Here is a 23,840-nt window from a genome sequence, read left to right as displayed (position 1 = left end):
ATGATAAGAGGAGCGTGTTACCATCTTGACAGGGTGGGTTGTGCTGAATTATTACTAACTAGAGTGAGTTAAGAAATCTGGCTCTGAGTTTTGGCTCAGATATGATGTAGCATATAGTTTTTTGATGAGTTCTAATGCAGCAGTTTTGCACTGGATTCTTGCAATAACAAGGTTTTTATTTTGTCAGAGCAGAACAGTGACTTTAAGAACCACAACTGTATGTCTGAGAAGGTTAAAATGCTCCCCCACTGAAAATACAGTTGTTGATGTCAGATTTGTATCCATTTGTTTTGTCACATAGGAACCGACACATTTGTCCGATGCAGGTAATAGGACATGATGACATATATTAAATTGATTGATGTTCAAGTAGATGAGCCTGAGATGGTATCGCTGACATAACTGAATCCCATGAAAATACCGCCTGAGTGTATATGGGGACAAAGTTGACATCCAAGTCTGATGCAAGTTTTGTGTCTCAGCCAAGTGATCCACTGATGTTGGTGAGAAGCTGTTTTAAGCTGGGAGTCTGTAGCTGTAAGTGAGCAGAGGCCTGCATGCAAAGGTTTGCGAAAAAGAAGTATCTTTATCCAGGAGAAGCTGCAAGTCATAACTGAGTTGTTGAACTGGCCTGTGGGTGCTGTTCTGCTGTTAGCCACTTTAAACCCATCTTGTAACAGGCCTTCTCTAGGTAACTATCCAACTTAGATGATCTCTTTCTTTACTCCCATCAGGTGGATACTATAAATGTGAGAGTGTTTGTCATAAATCTTCCAGATGAGAGGCTCTGTCTGAAGGATTAGAGGAAACGGGATTGTGACTTTGTGCTTAGCTGTCGACAGTAGATTATTTTTTGTTTCAGGTAGTAGCTGGAAGCATGTAGGTGTATTTGGCAGTTGATGGGTTTCTACTGTAAGCTGCTCTGAGCCCTTGTGGGAAGGGCAGCGCATAAATCGAATTAAATAAACAAATAAATATAAAGCGGTCCTTCTGCGTTTGTCACATAATTTCACAATGGTGTCCAGAAAATGTTTTTATATTGTGACTGAATTCATTGTCAGGTTGGCAACGAGGTTAATGTTGAATTGCTGGTGAAATCTCTCAGTGGCTTCCTTTCCATGTGTCTAAGCAATAAAGATGTCACCAGTGAATCTCAAGTACAGGAGAGGTGTTAATGGAAGGAGAGAGTAAGTGCTGCTCTCAGTCAGTCATTAAGATGTTTGCATATTGTGGTGTCATGCAAATTCCTCTGGCAGTGCCATTAGTCTGAAGTATGGATAGCTGTGAGATTTAAAGTAGATCAAGTTGGATAGATCTTCTGTGGTATTATCAGAATAATGTCCCTGATGGCTTGTAATTCATCTTTGTGAAGAATGTTGGTGTAGAGACCCAGTATATGTGGAGACTTAGAAGGTGTTTCCTGGGAGAGTGGCAACGGATTGTGGTTTCTAGAAGAACTCAGTCATGTCTTGTAGATAAGTTGGGGTGCTGATGTCATAGAACCTGAGGATGAAGTTCATGTAACTAGACATACCTGCAGTGATTGTACCAATGCCTGAGACAATAGGTGTATTTCAAGCTGCCAGATTTACATCCCTTAGGTAGCAGGCACTTTGATGTTACATCTGAACCAGAAAACTGTGGTTTCTGTTTTCCCTTCCAAAAAAAATGTATTTCTTTTTTATTTAATTTATTAAATTTCTACCCCACCCATTCCTGGTTCAGGATGGCTTGCAAAGATTTAAAATATTACAATAAAATGTTACCATGGATTCATATTTTGTTAAAACCTAAGCTAAAAACCCATTGATGGTAGATAGTAATCAACAATACCATGCAGTAACCTATAATGAATGTGTGTGTGTGTGTGTCTCCCTACAAAGAATAAAATCCATGTAATACCTTCAAACCAGCATTGTAAACCATGGTTGGAAGCTTGTTTGCAGTTTTGATAAATACAAAGCTTAGCTTGCAGGTTCAAAAGTGATGGCAAACAGTGGTTTGCAGTAGAGTGAAAGTAACTGATAATGTTTGAGTCTATGGGGGGAGGTGAGCATGTAGACTCTGAGCACAGGTTGTTTTTATGTGTGAACTGACCCAGTGTCTATGATCCCTTGCTTCATAATCATTGCATGTTGTTCAGTAGTTCATTGCATATCATTTCCCAATAGTTTTAGTGGAATACTCTCATGTGGCTTGTACGCATTGTACTTTTGTGACTCTTTCCACAATACAGATTCACTATATCAGAAGGTACTTGCCCTCTATCCTCTTATGGGAGAGAAAGGTGGGATGTGTCTTTCTGTGTGTATGCCCCCTTACTGTTAGAAAACGCATGTATCTTATTGGCTGCTAAAACGTTGATGTGTTGCTTTCCAGAGGAAAGCCTTTTGGTAGACAAACCAAAGTAGGCGGCTGGTGGTGGTTGTTACCTGCCCAAAACAAGGCAGGCACTGTGCAGAGGTAAAGTATGATATGTTCCAACACTTGTGTTTTCTATGTACACTTCATGGTGAGAGACACTTATCACTGTGCTAGCAGCAAGGTTGTCCACCCACCTTGCTTGACTGCTTGGCACACAACTGTCAAGCTCTGTGCATGACAGATTCCCTTTAAAAGTGTACTGAGTCACTTGCAGCAAACCCAGTTGCAGTCATGATCTTGAGGCTCAGGGTGGAGAGGAGGTGGCAGACAAATAAATCTCAGAATGTTACTAAAACACAGGCAAGGTGTTGGCTGCTTTTATTTTAGTCAGTAGAAGCGTCATGTCATTGGCCCATTACTCATGAAACACTTACCTTGGGCTTTTAAAATGCGTGGTGGGGCTGAAGTGTGGTTTCCTCGCGTTTCTCAATTTACACACGAGAAGGCTGCCCAGTTCTTCCCCGCAGTTAGTCTCAATAGGCCTCTGCTTCCTGGTTCTCTTAACTGTGCCCCTCTTAAAGGCACAGATCTCACAACACTCAGTAGTCCCAATAGCATAGAGCTGATATTCTCCCCATGTTCCTCTCCATACACTCTCTCCCCCTCCAGCCTGTCTCTTGCTGCTACTGTGGAGGAGAAGCTTGTTTTTGAAAAGAGACTTGTCTGAAAAAAAGGTTTTAAAAACCCTCCCGATCATCAGGGAGGGTGGAAGTGGAGCAGGGGAGGTGGGGCAGTCAGTATGTGGCTAATCCCATAGTGGTGTGCAAGTGCAGCAGGCTGTCCACATGGCAGTGGGAGATGCAGGCATGCAATTTGGCTTTAGAATATTCTGTACTATATTTATGTTGAATCATGCCTGGTGCTTGCATAGGAACTGTCCTGCTCTCCCCCCCCCCTCCCCGCAGAAAGTCCCTCTGTAGTTTTGCTTGCATTCATCATAAGTACATCATGGATTCTTCACAATATCCTCCCATGGTGTTGATGGCAGGGGCAGGGCCATTGTAAGGCGGGGCTTGTTATTGGCTGCCTCACTCAAATGAAAGGGTTTTCCACAACTGCAGTAGGAGGACCAGGACGACTAAGAGGCACCTGCACTCGTGGTTCTATTTGCCCTTCTGGCTTCCTTTCTTTTTATTTCTCCTTTTTCCTCCCTCATTTTTTAAAACATTTATCTTCTGCTAGTCTTCTGGAAGGCAAGAGGGGAAGTAACATACTTCTGTCCATCTCCTAAGGCAACTGTTTTTCTTTTATTACATCTCCTGTAGAAATCATTTTGAGGTGGGCTCGGCCTCCTGCAACAGCCATATTGGGGTGCTTCACCCCCTTGTTCACAGAATTTCAGGAGTGCCCACAGACTCAAAAAGGTTGGGGACCCTGGACTAAGATAAAGTGAAAGCATTTAGCCATTTAAATGCTTCAAAATATGGACCCTATATCAAATGTGGGGGGGGGGGGTCAGGGGGAGATACCACGTGGCCGCAGTCAAAAGCATGCGTGGAAATTGACTTTGGGGTCATTAATTGCTACGGTACATTTCTCTTGTGAAATGTCTGTTTAGAATCAGTGGGCAACAATGTGCTGCCCAGTGGGTTTCAGTTGCCTGGAATCTACCACTGGATAGAGTAACACTACTAACTCTGTTGAAATTTAAAGGTGAGCAAATTGACTACTATTTAACTTAACTATTACTACGGTTACTGAGGTAGTGTGAGGTGTCCAGGCTAGCCATTCTCCTTGCTTCTATTTCCTGCTGCTGTTCCCCTCTGGCTGATGGGAGAAAAATAATGTGAAAAAAACTGTCAAACAACAGCATGACATGTAAAATCAGGAAGTCTACTCTAGGAATTGCTGGAAACGCTGTGGTTTTTTACCATAGTGTTTCCAGCATTCCTTAGAAAAGCATGATGTCACTTCCATCACTTTTCTGAGAAGTGATGTCAAATCTCTGCCTGATGACATCTCATTTCTCCCTAGGGATTTCTCCCTCTCTAGGGATGTCATTTGAATTGTTTGTCTCAGCTGCAAGAATTTCTTAGGCAGGCTATACTAGAGTCCAAACAAAAACAAAATTAGGTAACATATATATTCACAAATAAGTTGAGTTTTTCAGCCCTTTTTTAGTATTTATGCAAAGATCATTGCATCTGTCTTGTTCCAGTCAATACTGGTGATCCTTCACCTCAAACATACCATGCAGACTCTTCTGGAAAGCAGTCATTATTGGATGGGTTGAAGAAACTGCTAATACTGATTTGATGTGACATTCCTAACAGTGCTAAAATTGTCCTGTAGTTTTGTGGGCGAAGATGTGTATAAGGTACCCTTGAGCTGACCTTAAAACCTTTCTGGATTGTATTTCTGCCATAACACTGTTGATCCTGCTGTTCTAAAAGTATAGCACATAAGAACTTACTGCTATGAGTTGGTCTATCAGTTCTGCCTAGCGGGTGGAATATTGAAGAGCTTGTAAACTTGAAAGCCTAAGAGCAAACATCCTACAGATTTTAGACTTGACATTTCTCCAGAGGAATAGAAAAATATTTTCTAAATAAGTGGTTCTTCATTTCAAACAAAGCTGGCGCAAAGTATTATATAAATGGTAGCCATATTAGTCACATTCAGGACATTTTCAAGGACAACTGGGTGTGACTTTAGAAATATAGGAAAGGCAGTGTATGTTTTGTTCCATTATATCTTTGTTCTACATTTTAAAATTTCTGGTTCTTGAAACACTGTGTAGTCCCTTACCAAAGGACCTCTAGCAGTTTCGATAAGCATGATACTGGCAAACAAAGGGATTTGCTTTACCATTGTTAGCAGAAGGAACACTTGTCAGAGCTAGACCCTAGAAATCCAAAACAATTCCAGATCTTAAAATGAGACTGAATATGTTCCAGTTTGTAGTTGAAAAGGACAAATCAACAATGTTGAAGTACATAGGAGCCAGACCAAAGTCAGAATTTTCATTACAGTTGGTCAAGATTTTTAATCTTCTGGACATAGTTTAGGATGGATATCAGCCCCAAACCATTTTTATAGAAGAGGTGTTAATTCTTGCTGAATCTGAACCCTTGAGTGATTCTTAAGTCATGGTTTTCTGCACCAGTCCCTACCTTGACTCTGCTTGGACTACTTTACAGTTGAGTAGGATCAACATTTTAGCTTCTGTCCTTTGATTTGAAAGCTTCCAAAAGGGCATATGCTGTCATGCACACACCTTTTTATGTATGCAAGTATTCCCCTTTTAAGGAGGCAAAAACAATGACCTGTATGTCTTCTGTTGCTTCTGCCAATAGAAATCCATTTGCTCACATTTTCTCTAGAATACACTGAAACAATTGTTGAATGGGCTTACTCCAAAGATAAGTACTCAGGTGAGATAAGTAGTGATTGGTGAAAATCTTTTGAGTGTACGTGCTGAAAGTCTTAATAGCCTGTGTATGTGAGACATATATTATCACTGGCTCAGGCTAGAAAGGTATTTTAAGTACCCTCCCAAGTTTCATGCAGTTATGTAGGAAGCTGTGTTCATATTTCACACTAATTCCAGATTTTGAGCAAAGCGTCCAATGTTTAACATGGCACTGTGAATGAGAATAGAGTTTTATAACAAGGGGAGTTATATTTCTGAGTGATAATGGTTCTGGAAGCTTCTTTAAACCCAAATGGTCAGATGTCTTCCTGGATACTATTATTAGAAGAATGTGCCTTTCTTTGTTTCTTGAAGGAATACTACCATATCCTAGGTAAAATTGCCATTTTGCTGTCAAAATATGTGTGAGCCTTGCCATCAGGCCCAAAAGAGTTCTTTTACTGGATTTTGTTTGGAGGTAAAATTATTAAGAACCAAAAGATTTTCAGAAGACACTTATGAAAAAATAAATATAAACTCATAGGAATAGGAAAAAATGTTGCTGACTGAAACATTTGGGAAAAAGGTGCAGCAGTGGCAGCCTCCAACAGGAGATGTAAAAACCAGTGCTTGATGACATATTTTTTTCTGACAGCAAACAGAGCCCTAGCATATGTTTTCTAGTGAACCTTGTGAACCATTTGATTGGCCCATACAGGAGGTTTTGCATTTGCTCTTACCATCTGCTGCCATGACACTAAATGTGTTGCACAAAACTCTTCTAGCCTCCATCAAGGCACATCTCATCCTGTTGTAAGGAGTGCAAAGCTTCAAAAAAGAAATTGCGAAAAGTCAAACTTTATATGAATCTGTCTGATCTTCCATGTTTTGGTGATCTCTACTATAATTTCCCCCTTCTTGCTCAGTGGCAATCTCCACCCCCAGCAAACACCACCGCTATGCCACAAATAAATGCATTTTATTCTCTGGGGAATTTCCAGCTTATTTTAGAACCATATTATTTACCTATGAAAAAACAGTTTGCTCTCTTCTTATAACTCCTCTGCTTTTCATGCAACATTGAGCCGATACCCAGCGTGACTGCAAATTAGCAGCTAATACGACAGTAGAAGAAAAACTATAATTAACAGTGTTGGGTTATGGACTGGTAGGCCAGAAGTAATTGTGTAGATATACTAGAGAGAGCAGTGCACGTTTAACATGAAAATTACATACCAAAGATCATAATCTGGATGAAAAGTGAATGTGTATAGACGACTGTGTATATATTTTGTTCTATACAAGCACTGAAAAAAAAGCATACCACTTAATACAGGGCATATGCTTTCATTGCTGAGCAGAGGCATATTGGGGGGAAATGGCGCCTGGAGACAACTCCTTCTCCAAGCACCCCCGCACCCAGAGCCACCCAGCAGGCCAGCTTTCAAAAGCAGGCTTTTGAAAGCTTTTAAAAGCCGGCCTACATGGAGGAGGGGCAGGGCTTGGTGGCAGTGGGCGGCCCAGATGGGTGCCATGGCCTTCCACTGAGCCCTGCCTCCCTGCAAGCTGGCTCCACGGGGCAGGGCTTGGTGGCATGCGGCTGGGGTGCACATTGTTTGGTCATGTGGGGTTCCCCCCAGGCTTCCGGTGCCCCCCACATGACTGAAAGGCATGTGCCTGGGGATATGCGTGTCCCCTGTTCCTGGGAATTTCACTTTCATTTATACAAGCAAGCAAGTTTCTAGCCCTTATGGTTGTAAAAATAAACTTGAAATGAATTGAGGCAATGCCTGTTGAAATCTCCCCTTATTCAGGAGTGTTGAATATTTCCAATGGGACAAGGTTTGTAAAGCTCAGCATAGATTTTTGTCTGTTTCCCCATTCCCACTGCTAGCCAGTAAAATGGAATCTTGAAAAAAGATTGTGACAGTTGCATCATTTATATGTTATAGTACTTGTTCCTTGATGAAAAAATGTGGTGTGCATTATGCCAGATGTGATCAGTTCTATATCATTGAATAGCATCCAGCTATTGTTTTTGCTTTCATCTCCCTGAAGGCCATTTTGGGTATTAGAACCGCTGAAATATTTTAAAAATCTGATTCTTTATATTAGTAAAGATGAAGGTTTGCTTTTTGGCCCTCTGAGGTGGCTTACTTCTTCATCCTCAAACTCTGTGATTCACCAAAGGATGGAAACCTAATAGACTTTGCATGACTTCATTCTTAGTTCCTTTTATCCTGTTGGAGGAAAATCTAAAAATATATAGTATATATAGGATTTTGCTGGGGAAAGGGGAGGGAATCAAACTGAAATTCAAAGGGGAGGGAATCAAACTGAAATTCAAATTCAAGACCCAAGCAGGTCCGTGAATAAAGTAACTGTACTTTCATTTTTAGTTATCTGGTTTGGGTGTATCTGAGAATTTCAATAGCGTTCCAAAAATCACAAAACCTTCCTACATTACTCTAGCAACTGTGAGAAGAGGGGTTATAAAGTAATGTGACTTCCTTTTGGTTAAGCGTACTTCATCAAGAAGTGGGTCACATGACTAATTTATGGGTTGGATCCAGCAACCTTCAGGTAGAAGCAGAGGCGTAGCTCTAAGGGGGAAGGGTGTGCGTGATACACCAGGCGCATGCCCCTGTGGAGGCGTGGTGAGGGTGGGACAAGGTGGACGGAGGCGTGGCAGGGGCGGAGGACACACCAGTGCACTGGGCGCTTTCCGCCCTTGCTACACCTCCGTGTTGAAGGGATCCAGATCTTTCCCGCATTTATGTCCTTCCAGTAATCAGAATCAGAAAACTTCATTGGGGATGGGGGAGGGGCAAAATCACACTTCTTTTCCACTTCCATCAGTGGAGCTGTACTAACAGAAGAGGCAGGACGATTTTAACCTATCTCCACTGAAGCCTCCCCAACTCATGTGACCATTAGGCAAACGGATACACTGGCAAACGGATACACTGGCGAAGCTACCAGGGGGTGGGGGGTGCGCTGCACACTGGGTACAGGGTTTTGGGTGACGTGGGGGGTGGAAAATTCCCACCAGACCCCTCCCCCTTCCCCCCACGGCGCCCCCCACACACTTAAGTTACAAACCGAGCAGGCTGGAGAACAGGCTTCAAAGGCCCTGGTGGGAACTACATTTCCCAGGGTCTCCTGGGAAATGTAGTTCCCACCAGGGCCTTTGAAGCCTGGAAGGGAACAGGCCTGTTCTCCAGCCTGCTCGGTTTCTAAAGTAAATGTGTGCATGTATGTGTGAGCTGCGAGGTGGGGCTGCGCCTTGCGGGGATGAAAATCACACACACCCCTGCGATCCCCCCACTTACTTTAGAACTGAGCAGGCTGGAGAACAGGCCTGTTCCCTTCCAGGCTTCAAAGGCCCTGGTGGGAACTACCGTGTTTCCCCGAATATAAGACAGTGTCTTATATTAATTTTTGCTCCCAAAGATGCGCTATGTCTTATTTTCAGGGGATGTCTTATTTTTCTGTGTTCTGTTCGTTGGGCATGCTTCCAAACAAAAACTTTGCTATGTCTTACTTTCGGGGGATGCCTTATATTTCACACTTCAGCAAAACCTCTACTATGTCTTATTTTTTGGGGATGTCTTATATTCGGGGAAACAGGGTAAATTTCTCCTGGGAAATGTAGTTCCCACCAGGGCCTTTGAAGCCTGGAAGGGAACAGGCCTGTTCTCCAGCCTGCATGGTTTCTAAAGTAAGGGGGGGGGGGCGCGCCGCAGGGGAACGTGTGCAGTGGGTGGGGGGGGGGAGCCAGAGTGCACACCGGGCGCACTCTGGTCCAGCTACGCCTCTGAACGGATCACAGAAAAGATCTGCAATCATCAGTACCTTCTGCTGAAAATAGTTGGATCTGTTCTGAACATGTGAAGCTGCCAGATGTGATCAGTTCTATATCATTGGTAATTATCAAGTCATGCTTTTTTTTAAAAAAACCAACAACCTTGTTTTTACAAATAGTTATTGAATTTTGAGACAACAGTGTGGCTTGATAACACTTTCTTTTGCCATCCTCAAGGAAGACAGCAATATTGGGAAATGTTGGGCCTACTGTAAGTTGGTTTGCTTAAGTCAGTGACTGATGGACTATTCGTGAGAGAGTTTCTCAACAGTCTTTTGAAAGTTTGTTAGGAATTCTGTACTGTAAAGATCAATAAGCAAATAGATAAAGTTAGAGGTCTGGAGGTCTGGAAAAAATGTGTGTCTCCCTATTCTTTTACTTCCTCCGGTTTTTCTAATGGAAAAATAAAGACAGCTGGAAAAGGAAACTCCTGTGAAATACATTCTTTGTGTATTTGTGTATGAGGCTGAGTTAGCAACAAGGTTTGTGAAGATTTTTAAATAATACCTTTGTGTACTGAATACATATACAATATTTTCAAAGATATAGTTATTATTTAAATGTATCTAATTTTGCTTTAGTATGCTATAATGTGTGTGATAATACACTATTGTTATAAAATTTTATTTGAATTGGAAATATGCAGTTTGGCCTGATGTGACTACCTGAGAAGGTTTGACCAAATAAAATGCTTCTTTTGCTTACTGCAACGTCTGTGTGTCCAGGCCCCCCCCCCCCCCCAATCTGTCAGATGGCAGAAACAAAGGTAGCGTAGGGTGTAGTAGTTTGGTCAAAATGTTCATGATTTTTAAAGTGGTAAGTATCCAATCAAGGATTCACTGCTATTTGTAAAAACTTCTTATAATTTACATTTTGTTGTGGTTGAACACCTTATTGTCATAAGGCTGCAGGGCTAACGTCAAAGAATATTAGGAAGTATTTGACATTCTCTAATCAGACACTTATTTGACTCAAAGTTCATTGTAGAAAGGAGAACATTGGAAGCATTTGTCTTCCCCTGTCCATACATTTGCTATAGTCATCCTTCTAGGAACATGAATCTATACACATCCTATATACTGGCATATTTATATGCAGGAAACAACTTAAAACCCTCGCTGCAAATACTTTTGTAAAGGCGACTTATTTTTCCTTGTGCCCCCAACAACTTCCTTTTACCTGCTTCTCCACTCATCACCCTTCTGCACTGCTTTTGTCGACCCTCTACTGCTACACCCTCTCCCCTTAAAAAATAGGGGAAAGGAAGCACCAACCCCCTAGAGCTGACTGTCATGGGGAAAAGGATTGCAGGGTGCTGCCTTTTCTCTAAGTGCGACCAGTGACCAATTAGAGTTGATGGAATGTTGGGGAGAGGCAGTTGGAGAACGGCAGTTGAAAGCAGCAGTTGGGAGTTAGTGACTAGAGAACTGAGATGGAAAAGACGGTGTCTGACTGAGTGAAACTATGGAGAAAGGCTTCTTAGAGTTGGCTGGAAACAGTCCATTTTTAACAAGGGATCCCAGTTTGGGAAGTAGGACCACAGGTCAACAGTTCAATGGAAGTCAAATGTTGTAACTGTCACCTTATTTTCTTGAGTGCTATGTCCATACTGTAGGTAAAAATTAACTTTGTTTAACCTATGGGCTGTGTCTTTCAAGGAAAAACACACAAGTTAAGATGTGAATAAATTGTGGCAGTGTGTGATTGTGACAGTGTTTGAGCCCCCGATCCCAATAACTCTGTGACTGATGTGGCTTGCAATGAAAGGAGGGTGGCCTACCCTGACTCTGTGAGTAAAAGAGAGAACCTGAGATGTGAAATGGTCATGACTTTCTAGAGTTTTTAAAGGAGATAAGAAGTGTGCCAAGTGTGACGTCTTGATCTACATCTACTCTTAACCTGGGAGAGAGCGGTGGTGAGGAGTATGAAAAAGGGCATCATGCTGCAGACATCCTGTAGTAGACCCACTTGTGCAAGGTTTGACCTGAAGGATTTAGCTGGCTGCCATTTCCCAAACTTTAGCAGGAAACATTCAGAGGTTGCTTGTTATTACATGGGCAGTTGGTTATGAAGTGTCATTAAGCTGCAGCTAACTTGTGGCAACCGCAGAGGGTTTCAAGGCAAGAGACATTCAGGAATAGTTTGCCATTGCCTGCCTCTGTATAACGACCCTTGTCTTCCTTGGTGGTCTCCCATCCAAGTTCTAATCAGGGCTGACCCTGTTTATCTTCCAAGATCAGGCTAGCTATGGGCTATCCAGGTCAGGGCCATGTGGAATTAGCAAAGTTCATTAGAGATCCTTGTCACTGACTGAAAGAGGTTCCCCTTATTTTTCTTGGCTTTTAAAAAATTGTATATTATATATACTTTTTAAATTTTCCCACAGGGGTTGATCCAGGTTTGCAAAAGGAACCACGAAATCAGACGCCTGCTCCTTCTGCAGCTCCGGCATCCTCCTCCTCCAAGTATCACCGAGCACGCTCTGGGGGAGCCAGAGATGAGCGCTATCGATCTGGTAAGGCTACTTCATATTCATTTGGTGACCTTTATTTTGCTGCTGGTGCTGTAGGAGAGGCCCATGCCCTTTCTGTTTCAGGCATCTAGGACAGGGGTAGGGAACCTGCGGCTCTCCAGATGTTCAGGAACTACAATTCCCATCAGCCCCTACCAGCATGGCCAATTGGCCATGCTGACAGAGGCTGATGGGAATTGTAGTTCCTGAACATCTGGAGAGCCGCAGGTTCCCTACCCCTGATCTAGGACATATGAGAGCCAGTGTGATGCAGGGGTTAAAATGTTTGCCTAGAATCAAGGAGACCCAGTTTTAGATTCTTACTCTACTTTGAAACTTACTAGCTGACCTTGGCCCAACCCACTCTCTTTACCTTACTTTGCATGGCGATTATAGAGATAAAATGGAGAAAGGAGTCCTGAACTCTTCGAAGAACAGGCAGATCAAATAAACACTAAATACCTCTCTAAAAGGCTTCAAGCCAGCTATATCTCCATAGACATGACTAAATAATATACTGAAGAATCTGGAGTATGTATGTTCATGCATGTATGTTCACCTCTCACTTCCTTCAGTCCTCCGTTCATTGTTTTCAGCATATGATTGGAGTTCAGCCTTTTTCCATCGAGTCCTTCCTTCCTTTCAACAGTCACTTCATCTCCCTTTTACAATTGGGATTTAAACTAGGCTCTATGCTCTGCATTCCAAGCATTGCAACAGAGTCAGATCTCTGATTCTGTCCTTTCTAGAATTGCAGGTTCCAAGACAGAAGGATGTTTTATAAGAGCTCCCTCTTTTTTTTGGTCTGTGTCAGCGCTTTGATAAAATAAAACTGTTAGAAGAGCTACTACCATGGGTCTGCATGGTGTAGAGCAGGGGTCTGCAACCCGCGGCTCTTTCGACCTTGCACTGCGGCTCCGCGTGGCTTGGGTTCCCTCAGCCTCCTTCGGAGAGTTGCCCTAAGGGTTAATGGGAAAGAGTTCCCATTCCTAGAAAGGCACAGCCTGAGACAGCTATCCCAAGCCACTTTCGGCTTCCCTGTCCCAGCTGCCTGGTTGGCTGATGCTGGTGATGATGGCAGGGGGCGGGGAATCTTCTTGATCCGCGGGTGGATCCTCTTGAACCCCCAGGTCTTTCTTGGGGGTGGGACCACATGGGGGACCCCAGCAGTGCCACCTTGGGTTGCAGCCCCCCCAGCAGCCCCACTGAGCTTCAGGGGCTTTCCTGGCAGATGGCAGCCTGGCTGAGTCCTGGTGAGAAATATGATGTCAGGTTTTAAAGGAGTTATTACCTGCAGCCCTGCAAGGTTGCACTCGTTGGGGCTGTTTGATGGGAAGGTGGGGGTGGGTGGGAATTGTTTGCTTCTGCATTGCCAAGGAGGGTAGGAGCACGTGGGGAAAGCCTTGCACGCGGATCTTGGAAGGTTTACTTCAGAGTAAGCCAGTGGAGGATAAGCTTGTAGATTGTGGAAGGGAAGAAGGCCAGGATTATCCTCAGCCATGGTTGTCATGGGTTGCCAACTCCCAGCGGGCAGATCCCAGGACATTTTGGGGTAGATTCTCAGAAGCTGTGGCTTTTGGGACGAGGGCGGGGGCCATGCTCAGTGAGGAATATGGCTGTCGAGTCCACCCTCTATGGCAGACATTTTCTCAGAGGGGAGGAGAAGTTCAGCCCCCAGCTGGAAGTTGACAACCCCATTAATGGCACCAATTTTGATCCACCATCCAAGTGGAATTTGAGGGGGTTCTTTTTATGGGGGGCATAATCAGTGTCTTTCAACACAAGAAAAGAGAAATGTGTGAAACGGGGGTTCTATTGCTGGTCATTTGAATCATGTACAAAACAACAGGCATTTTTCCCCCCCCCCCCTTTTTTTTTTTTTTTTTGCTTTGATGGGTAAAAATGGGCCCCAAAGAAGGGAACTTTTTCCTGCATGAGAATATATACAGTGTTATCTTCATTTTAGATGTCAAAAAGTATTTGCGGCTCCAAGTGTTTTCTTTTCTGTGGAAAACGGGTCCAAACGGCTCTTTGGGTGTTAAAGGTTGCCTACCCCTGGTGTAGAGTCTAACACAGGGGTCCCCAATGTGGTGCCTATGGGCACCATGGGATCAACTTACACCTTTCCCAGTGCCCATCAAGTGTTTTAGAATGTAGGTGGGGCCCAGTAGGATTTTTCCCCAGCAAGGCTTCTGATGGGCCTTTGGACATTTGATGGGCTGCAGATTTTTTAAAAATGTTGCGTTGGCAGCAGCTGCCACCACAGCACAAGGAACTTCACTGTGTGACTGAAAATAAACTGCAGTAGCCACTTCATGGCTGGCTTTACCTCTTGTGGCAGCCATTTTGTGGCTGAGCCCACTAAACTTTAGTTGATTCCACACAGTAAATATATAACGGATTTCAGTTATAAAGGAACCTGTTTTCCCTTTTCCCATTCACATGCATGCCATGCAGGCAGTGATTGGAGCCCATGGAAACAATCCAGGTTGCTTTCATGCCTTCACATGGAGAAACTTCTCTTTTTAAAAAAAATTCCTGCAACACATGTGTGAAGGTAGTCCCCCCACCCCCCAAAACAGGTTATATGGCGTCCTAAATCTTTTCTATTTGGCCTCCACAGAATCACCCATTGTCAAAATTCCAAAGGTGCCCACAGGCTCAAAAACTTTGGAGACGCTGGTCGAACACATTTGGTTTGGGTGAAAGAAATTCACGTTCAAATTCCGTTACAGCCAAGAAGGATCGCTGGGTGACTTTGTGCCATTCTTTGTTCCGGACTTTATGACATTTCACAGAGTTGTTGCGAGGATAAATCAAACTGCGTGTATATTACTGCGTGCAAATCCTGTTGTCTCTCATTCCACTTTGGGAATGGTGTCACACCTAAGTGTCTTTATTGTGCACAAAGAAGTAGTTCCAGCTTTTCATAGTGTGGAGGTAAATGACTTAACTCAGAAATGTATAACCCATTCTGCCTCTATTAAAGAAGCAGACTTTTTTCCAGGCTGTTGGTAACTCAGATCACACCTCTCGCTTTATTTTGCTAGATCAGGTGTGTCCCCTTTGCTTTGTACAGAATCTTAGGGCCTTCTTTTTGTGCCAGCTTTCTCTTTCATGGAACAACCCTTGGTAACAACAGTCTTCAATTCAGAAAATGTTTGTGTGCAGCTTTCATATGGTTATGATTTGACTTAGTGCTCCATAATGCAGTAAGCAGTAGGCCTGTGAATGGTTTGGACCATTCACCAAAACTTACTTATGCTCCTTCCATTATTGTTTCTGGGTCTTGTGTGAAATGAGGATGTGGGGAGATAGGTGCATACTCCCAGTGACAAGATGTGTATTCTTTCTTGCACAGACAGAAAGTTCATCTTGGCAGGGAGGAATGTTCCATCTGCCTTCCCTTCAGGAGTACCAGCAGTGGAAGAAATGTTGGCAAACATCAGACAACCACTCTGAGTTGCAGCTTTGAGGAGGCATTTCAGTGTTTTATCGAATGTGTTCTTTTTCTTCTAAATAACTGCCTATGCGAAGCTGTGCCCAGGTGCCCATTGTTGAGCCAAGCCAGCAGGGGGCTCTGAAGAAGAGTTTACGAGAAAGTCTCCCTTAATATTCCAGTCATTCTTCACTCACAAAATGTGCCCTCCTCTTGACTATTTTTTAAAGATGTAGGACCACATGGATTAGTTCAGTAGTGGGATTCTATTATTTAATGGTTTACCGCCCCCCCGCCCCCCCCGCTGCCACCCACTTACCTGGCGGCTGTGGAGGAATGTGGCTGTCTGGGGGGCGGTGGGAGGTGAGGGAAGGTGGCGGCTGTGGCTTGGCCTGGAAGGGAGAGTGAGGGGGCTTTCCAAGCCCCGCAGCAGTCTGGCACCTTGCCGCCAGGCCACTGTGGGGCTCAGAAAGCCCCCTCACCCACCCTCCCCTGCAGTGGTGGGATTCAGCTGGTTAGCTACATCCAACTCAACAATACTTAAAATATTAAAAGTCTCTAGCTTCAGGAAGAACTCATGCATTAGAGGCTGCTCTGGCTAGGGGTTGGGGGTTGAGTATTGTGGAGTTATGTCCAGATTTTCCCTTGAGAAATACTGGTAGATGGATTCTACTTAAAACTCAAAAGTTTAATTGGTGAACATGCTTCAAGCTGTAAAGAAATTTTCTACTGTTCTGTGGCTTAGCTTGTTACTGTGACTCATCTTTGCGTTTCAGGTGGCTTTCTGTGGTGTTCTTGCTTTATCTTCTCAGTACAGAGAGTTCTTCATACTCACTGTCAATCATTGTCACTTAAACTTTTTCAAGCTGGAATTTTAATTAGTTTTTCTGCATTTGTTCAAATGGAGTAGAGGATAGAGAGTCACCAGCTGGTCTGACCCTGCAGGAGAATTCATTTTCACCCACAAATGGTGTTCTCCATGCAAGCTTTTTCCTAACTCATTTTCCATGGTGAGATAACCTCCTGCCACCATATGTTCCCTCTTATTATGGTCCAGAAAAAGAAGTGATTCCTGAATGGAATGAATCACGTTGTGTTTGTTTGATTTGTTACATCTGTCCGGATGAGTCATGTTCAGTAGGTGGCACTTAAAGCATGAATTGTGTTTTTTGCCTCACCTTAGGCAGGCTCATCCCCCTAGTCCCTTTTAGATTGCAGACACTGCCCTTGTGGATTACTCTATTCAAACTTGAGTGTGATGCTGCTGAGCTCACAAAGTTAGAGCAGGCCAGAACACGTGTTCAGAAGACCTTCATTGTGAGAAGCATGTTCCTTTTAAAAAGCTTGGAATATCAGGGGGTACAGCTGAGGCCAGTATGGGACATTTACAGACATACCTGGCACCATGATTTCTCAGTTGCTCTGTGCTCAGCATTTTTGATAATAGCCATAGAAGGGTAAGTAAATTGGGGCCTCCTTGTTCTGCTATTCATCCTCCTAACAGTCACAATTCTGATGTACTTTCCTGGTTTTATTTCCATTTGATAGACATCCACACAGAGGCAGTGCAAGCAGCATTGGCAAAGCACAAGGAACAGAAGATGGCCCTGCCCATGCCAACCAAAAGACGGTCTACATTTGTACAGTCTCCTGCTGACACCTGCACCCCGCCAGGTTAGAGTTCACCCAGAACCTGTTTGAATTCATGATTGAAAAGTTAACGTTAGAGTCAAGTTTTAGCTTTTCCCTTTATTATATGTGCATCTGATATTCAGTTTTTTTAAAAACAATAATAGTTCTTCTGAAAACCTTTTCCTCCATAAATGTGTATTTAATGTTGATGTTTACATTTAGTAGAACAACTTAATTTCAGTGATTCTGGTGTACATGGGGGTGTTTATGTTTTGCTTTATCAACTTGAACTGTAATTTAACTCTAAAGGAGCTAAAGCTTGCGTACAGGTGCTCAGCATGAAGAATTTACAATTGACACTTATCAATTCATTGCAAGACTTCTTTTTCCAGGATCAGATTAAATGTATTAGGAAGTATAATAAGATTGCGTGTTCAGAGATTACTTTTCTTATCCCATTCTTCTCAAAACAAGGAATCCTAGAGTTGGCAAGGGGTCATACAGGCCATCTAGTCAAGGCCCTGGTTCGACTGAGACATTTTAAAAGCTAGATGGATGTAACTGTGCCAGTTGTTATCTTGTGTTAGATTGCAGAGTTTGTATTTCACAGGGTTTGGCTTCCAGGCAGACTTGGATCTTGGCTCCTGTCTCTTAACATCTAACCAAGATCATTGCTCCTCTGATTGGCGTGACAGATCTATATAGTGGTTTTATCCATAATTAGACTCTCCTGGAGTGTTCTCTGTATGCTTAGATCTTCAGTAAACAAAACTGATCAGATTGCTATGTTGCAGATCTCAGTGTGCTGGCCATGAAATATTAACTACTGCACATCTCATTTTCTCAGACTGCAGCATGGGTAAAGTGACAGGTTATACAAAAAACAGTTTCAGAAATGGTGATAGCGTGTGTTGGTCTTAAGGGTGCTGTAATTCCTGGATGTTACTGTTCTACATTGTAATTATTTATTTATTTGTGCATGGCGCTCACTCTTTGCAGTTGAGTTTCAATGCTGACACCAGAAAAAAACAAAAAGCAGCTGGTTTGATTTGCAAGTCAAACAAACTTTGCACTGCAGTGGCATTATGAATAAGCTGCCTTTTAGCAGAACTCTTGCTGTAAAAAACACTAAGCTATTGAATGTGAAAACAGCTGTTAAATATTCAAGTGGCAAAGATGTATCAGATCTAGCTCTTGTGCAGTCCAGCCTGGGACAAGGCAAAGGCACTGGAGGATCAGAGTAAGGACCTTCTATGGCTGGCTGGAGAGTCTCCTGGTTGATCAGAACAGCAGGAAGATCCAAAATGGAAGACATTTAGGGGGCCAAGACCACCTTTCTTGCCTGGTTTCTCTGTAGTTGCTTCCTTTGCCCTAGTGTGGCTGATAGTACATGGGCAGCATCTCTTCAAGCCTGACATTTCTTAGGCAGCAGTTCTAGGCTACTGCAAGTTGAGGGGCAGGCTGATGAGATCCACTGAATTGCTTTTGTGTACGAGGTTGTGGCTCATGGGTGAGTAGACTTTGAAAGGTAAGTAGGGCATGTACTTATCCACTTTGTACTGGAAATCAGAAACAACTCTGCACTCATATCTAAAAAATGGTCAATAGAGGCTGAGAGTGCCCTAAAATTACAAGTTTGGAATCAAAATCACATTATTGACTAAACTATATCTCACAGCTAAAAATGTCATCCTTGGCTATGTACCGTCTCTGTGGGCACTCTCCAAACAATAAGTGCTGTGGATTCCAAGGGCACCCATGGTTGCCAAGTAAATTATCTTGCAGCACTGGAAATCTCGTATTTCCCCCTCTGTGGATGTTTGGACCAATGATATGCTGAGTCTCTGTACAAGGGAGATAATTGCATATAGCAGATGAAGAGCTCCTGAGACTGTCACTTCCATATGGAAAGACTTACTGTATCTCTTTGAGCAGTGATGCCTCACCTTCCCTGCTTCTTGTTCAGCTGAACCCATATTGCTGCCTCTGACCGCCCCATACCCCATTCTCACACTCCTTTTTTATTGTTTGATTGTTCTCTACTGTTAGCTGCCTAAGTGTGTTTTTTCTTATTGATGGGATGTGTTGGGGGAGAAGGTGGGTGGTGACATTCCAGGAAGTTTGTTATTTTATGTGGAAAACAATACAAAATCTTAATGGAAAAAATGCCTCTCTCCCTCTTACAGATGTAATATGTAACATAAGTGCTACTAGCGTATGCAGTATAATAATTCCTACTAATGTTTATGGATTCTGGTATATTCAGTTTTGTTAGTCTCCTGGGCATTTGATTAACAAGTATTTGGGAGTCCCGGTGCTGATCAGCTGTTAGTTGTCAGTGCTGACAGCCAGTAGCCCTTGAGAGGAGAGTCTGCCTGTGGCTTTCCTCAGCCTTGACTGTTGTAGTCAGCAGGCCAGAGCCCAATAGCTGATTAGCAGGGATTAAAGTGACAGGGACAAATGAAGGTATTTCTTTCCTATGGAGGCAGAATTTTGGTAGTGAAGTTTCTGCTGAATAAAAATAGGACCCCTTGAAGAGCTGGTACGTCTTTAATTGGGTATTCTCATAAAGTTTTGTGATTTCTTCAGAAAAAACTGATTGGTAAGCATCCTTTTCTTTTAAAAAACCCAGTCTTCTTTTGTGGAAAAATAGCATAATTGATTGGATTATAAGATAGTTTCCTCTACAAAAATTAATGGCTTCCTATTTCACTATCATTAAGAGAAGAGCCACTGGAAAGTAATGTAATGCTAGGAAAAGCTGAAGTCAGCAGGAAAAGAGGAAGACCCAACATGAGATGAATTGGCTCAGTCAAGGAAGCCATGGCCCTCCGTCTGCAAGAACTGAGCAAGATTGTGAACAATAGGATGCTTTGGAGACCATTGATTCATAGGGTTACCATAGGTCAGAAGTAACTTGATGACACTTAACACACACATGTGCGCACACACACATATTTGTTGTGGCCAAGTGTTATAGTCTAGTAGTGAATGCTTAGGTTGTTTTGTGCTCATATTCAGTACACCAGACACTACATGCATATGCTGTGATATGTTTGTTTTAGTATATTTATTTATTGAAATACTTTTATACCACTTTTAGCATATAGTTTCTTCAAGGTAGCTTACATAGGCCAGCCACACTCTCTCAGCCTAACGTACCTCACAGGGTTGTGGTGAGGATAATATGGAGGTCAGGAGAATGAGGTAAGCTGCTTTGAGTTCCCATTGAGGAGAATGGTCGGAGGCACCCAAATGAATTAAATAAATAAACATCAATAAAAGTACAGTGTGCTACATTCAGTGGAATATTTCTGTTCTTGGGGATTCACTTCTCCCCTGGAACAGCATTTGTGGGAAGGGATTTTGTTCAGCGATGGGAAAGACCATGTGAGAAAGTTGCTGTCTGCAGACAGAAATAATTCAGCTGGTGGCTATTTTCAGCTGGATCCAAGCCAGAATATGGTAAAAATCAAAACAAAACCAGGAGTTAAAATCCATAAACAATGGCTTGGCAATGAGGAATTCCACAAGAGTAATTATGAAAGAGGAACCAGACATAAATTTCAAGTCTCTCATTGAGCAACAAAAGCCAAATGAAAATCTTAGCGAAAGAGGTAAATTTAATTGCTGTCTTAAAGTTTACTAAAGAAGGTGCCAGTCATGGCTTCTGTTTGAGAATATTTCATAATTTTGGTGGTACCACCACGACCAAAAAAAGGCCCTACTGTGTGCATTGAACCTCTGCCAAGCATAAATGTCGTAGACCAGCCCTCAAGAACCAACAGACAATCTGGACACAGTGGTTCAGCGGGTGCAGTTGTTTAATGACTACACAAGGCTAGGAACAGAGACAGTGACCTGCCAACTGAAACACAACGTTGCTGCTACAAGATAGCTCAGCTGCAATCTCTCTTTTATAGTTAGCCTTTCATTCGCTAGTAGTGCAGTAACCTCTTGCAGCTGGTTTACTTCAGTCTGACTCCTGTAAGTTCTTCGCATCCAAGTCAGTTTGTCCCATGACTGCTAACCTGCTACTGCATCTCCTCTACTGTAACCTAGCATGCAGTCTCCTCCTGTGTTGCTCCTGGGGCTCTGGAGATAAGGGAGGTGACAGGGCTGGCAGGGTCCCTTCTGGTTTATTGTGAAGAGTCTCACAGCTAGACCCTGGCTGGGGAATCTCAGAGCTTGGACCTGGCTGTGGTTTCCTGCCTGCCTGCTCTGCCTGAGCCTCTGGAACTGGTCCTAGAGGGACTAAATGACTGGTCAGGCTCTGCATTTACAGGCGGTGTCTGGGGACCTGGAACCAGAACTGTCCTCTCTTCTCCATCTGAGCCTTCTTCTCAGGGATCCCCACCTAAACAAGGCTGAGCCATAACAATAAAGCAAGACCTCACCAGGTGACTTATTTGCCCAGGTAGTTTGTTGTTAACATGTTAGTTTGCTTTATTCTCCAGTGTACTTATATTTGTGGTGTTTGGGGAAATGTGTATGTACTTAAAACCTTCTGAGTCAGGAGTGGATGAGGGAGGTTACCTGTTGGAAGTTTCTATTGGACTCTGGGTTTTAAACAACACACAAGTTTGCTTTGTGTACACTGAAGTTAAAACAATGTTTCCCATAGCAAATGCACAAAGAGTGGGCAATCTGTACCCATCTACAAAAGTCTAGGAGACTTGATATTAGTTACATTGTCCATGTCCATATATGCTGGCATTTAAAGATAATGTTCATATGTGATACTTTCTCTTTCTGGGTTTGCTTTAGAGTACTGTACAGTGCATGTACAGAGCAAACATATATGCTCTGTAAATTGTGCATTTGCCCTAAGTTGATGTAATATTTGTTCACCTTGAAGTTTTTCATTGTTGTGGACTTCCGCTTTTGTCCTCATAACATTACCTGAATTCACAGAGAAGAGAAACAGATTTACCAGCGTGGTTCTATTTTGGTCCTGAGGAAGAGATTTACTCCATTAAATCCCTCTCATGCCTTGGGCTACGGTTATGCCCATAAACATTTGATGCCTTTAAAAACCATTGCAAACCCTGCTGGGAATGGCTAATGAACCTTAATGTCGTTTCCTTCTTTGGATCAAATGCAGAAGACTGCATAGATGGGGGAGGGTATTCACATCATTTAGCCTAGTTTGAGCACTCCCAAGTTCCTTGGGTGTGACCTAATTGTGTAGACATTCAGATTCTTTCAGATAGCTTGAATTACTACCATCTGATTTCTCTGTGTGAGGCTGAATTCATTCCCTAATGTCATGAGGTTATATTACTTCACATCTCCATTTGTTAGGGGTCCTTTGTGCTCAGATATTACTCAGCCCTGTGGCCCAGCATATCAGTAAACAGCCACATGCCCAAGCAGAATTAACATATTCCCTTTGCACTTGTCTGTGTTTATGCTGCAAAACCTATATTGTGCTTCAGAATAAAATTGCTTGCAGCATGTGGATTTAAAAGCGAAGGAGGTGATGCTCGCTTTTGGTCAGGCAAATGGTGTGGTTCACTGTGTCATCCAGAGAAGTCCTGATTTCAGATTTTGGTGAAGCAGATCAAAACGATTGCCATAAAATGTCGCTGTCCTTCAGTCTACAGCAGAGTGTTTTCCGCTGAGTTCACAGCCTGAGAACAATTTTTCTTTCATCTTCAACTATGGATGGTAGCTTTTCATTGGACAGTTCAAGCATGGTGTTTTCTCTACTGCAGAATCCACAGCTGACTCCCAGGCGGTCCATCTCTAATACCTCATTCACAAGTGCAACAGGTTTATGTTTATCAGGGCCAGGTGTTTTTAATGAATTTCTTGTGTCTCAAACTCATGATATATGCAATGTTGCATCAGTTTAATACTTTCCATGCCCTCCTTCTCAAACTCCTGACACATGAAGAAAAGTAATCCAGCACACACCATAATAAAAAAGCCAGAGTCAGCCCTTAAAAATGTTTGAGATAAGTTTTAATAATTTTTACGGAAGTTTATTTTTCCAGTTAGGGTTACTTTCATTACATTAGCACCATTGGGTGTTACTGAAGTGATGCAAGAAGGGGTCATTTTACAATGGCTCACATTCTATTAGGGCACTGTTGAAACGGTCCTGTGGAAGGCTAAAAAGGTACCATTGATCCCAGGAGTAGGGACCCCCCTCCAGAGGCATAGTGCGAAGGGGGCGGGCGAGTTTGCGATGCACTGGGCCCACCCCTGCGGAGGCATTCTGGGGGTTCTGGGGGTGGGACGGCGTGTGTGCGCACCGGGCACACTTCCCCCTCGCTCTGTCCCAGCCTCCCTCCGCATGTGTGCCAAATGGCTGCACGCTAGACCATTTTGCTCAACTCAAAGGGCTGCTCTTATCCCATGAACCAAGGTGCACCCCCAAAGTGTAGCAATGCTGTGGTGATATCGATATCTTCCCTCTTCGTCATTGTGATTAGTTGAGGCCTGGAGTGAAAGGTGGTGCCTGCTGTCTGATTTAAACCATGAATCTGGACTTAAAGGCATCTTTACAGGATACTTATTTTGGGGATTAGGTGCTCTCACAAAGTGAACCAGTCTCTGAGAGCATTGTAGCTCTGGATCTTCCACCCTGTGGTTTGTGAGGCTTTTAGAG

The 23,840-nt window shown here is 43.1% G+C and overlaps 1 protein-coding gene across 1 annotated transcript in view; it reads left to right on the top strand.

Moving 5' to 3' along the window:
• DIP2B (disco interacting protein 2 homolog B) overlaps window positions 1–23,840 on the top strand; it is a 196,210-nt gene that overhangs the window by 108,894 nt on the left and 63,476 nt on the right. The window contains exons 3-4 of the mRNA XM_048487433.1: window positions 12,028–12,156; window positions 17,141–17,266. Of these exons, the coding sequence (XP_048343390.1) occupies window positions 12,028–12,156; window positions 17,141–17,266 (255 nt within the window). The remainder of the gene's footprint in view (window positions 1–12,027; window positions 12,157–17,140; window positions 17,267–23,840) is intronic.

Source organism: Sphaerodactylus townsendi, linkage group LG03 (assembly GCF_021028975.2).
Source record: "Sphaerodactylus townsendi isolate TG3544 linkage group LG03, MPM_Stown_v2.3, whole genome shotgun sequence".
NCBI lineage: Eukaryota > Metazoa > Chordata > Lepidosauria > Squamata > Sphaerodactylidae > Sphaerodactylus > Sphaerodactylus townsendi.
Note: the sequence above shows the minus strand (reverse complement) of the source record. Positions and strands in the feature narration are given on the sequence as shown.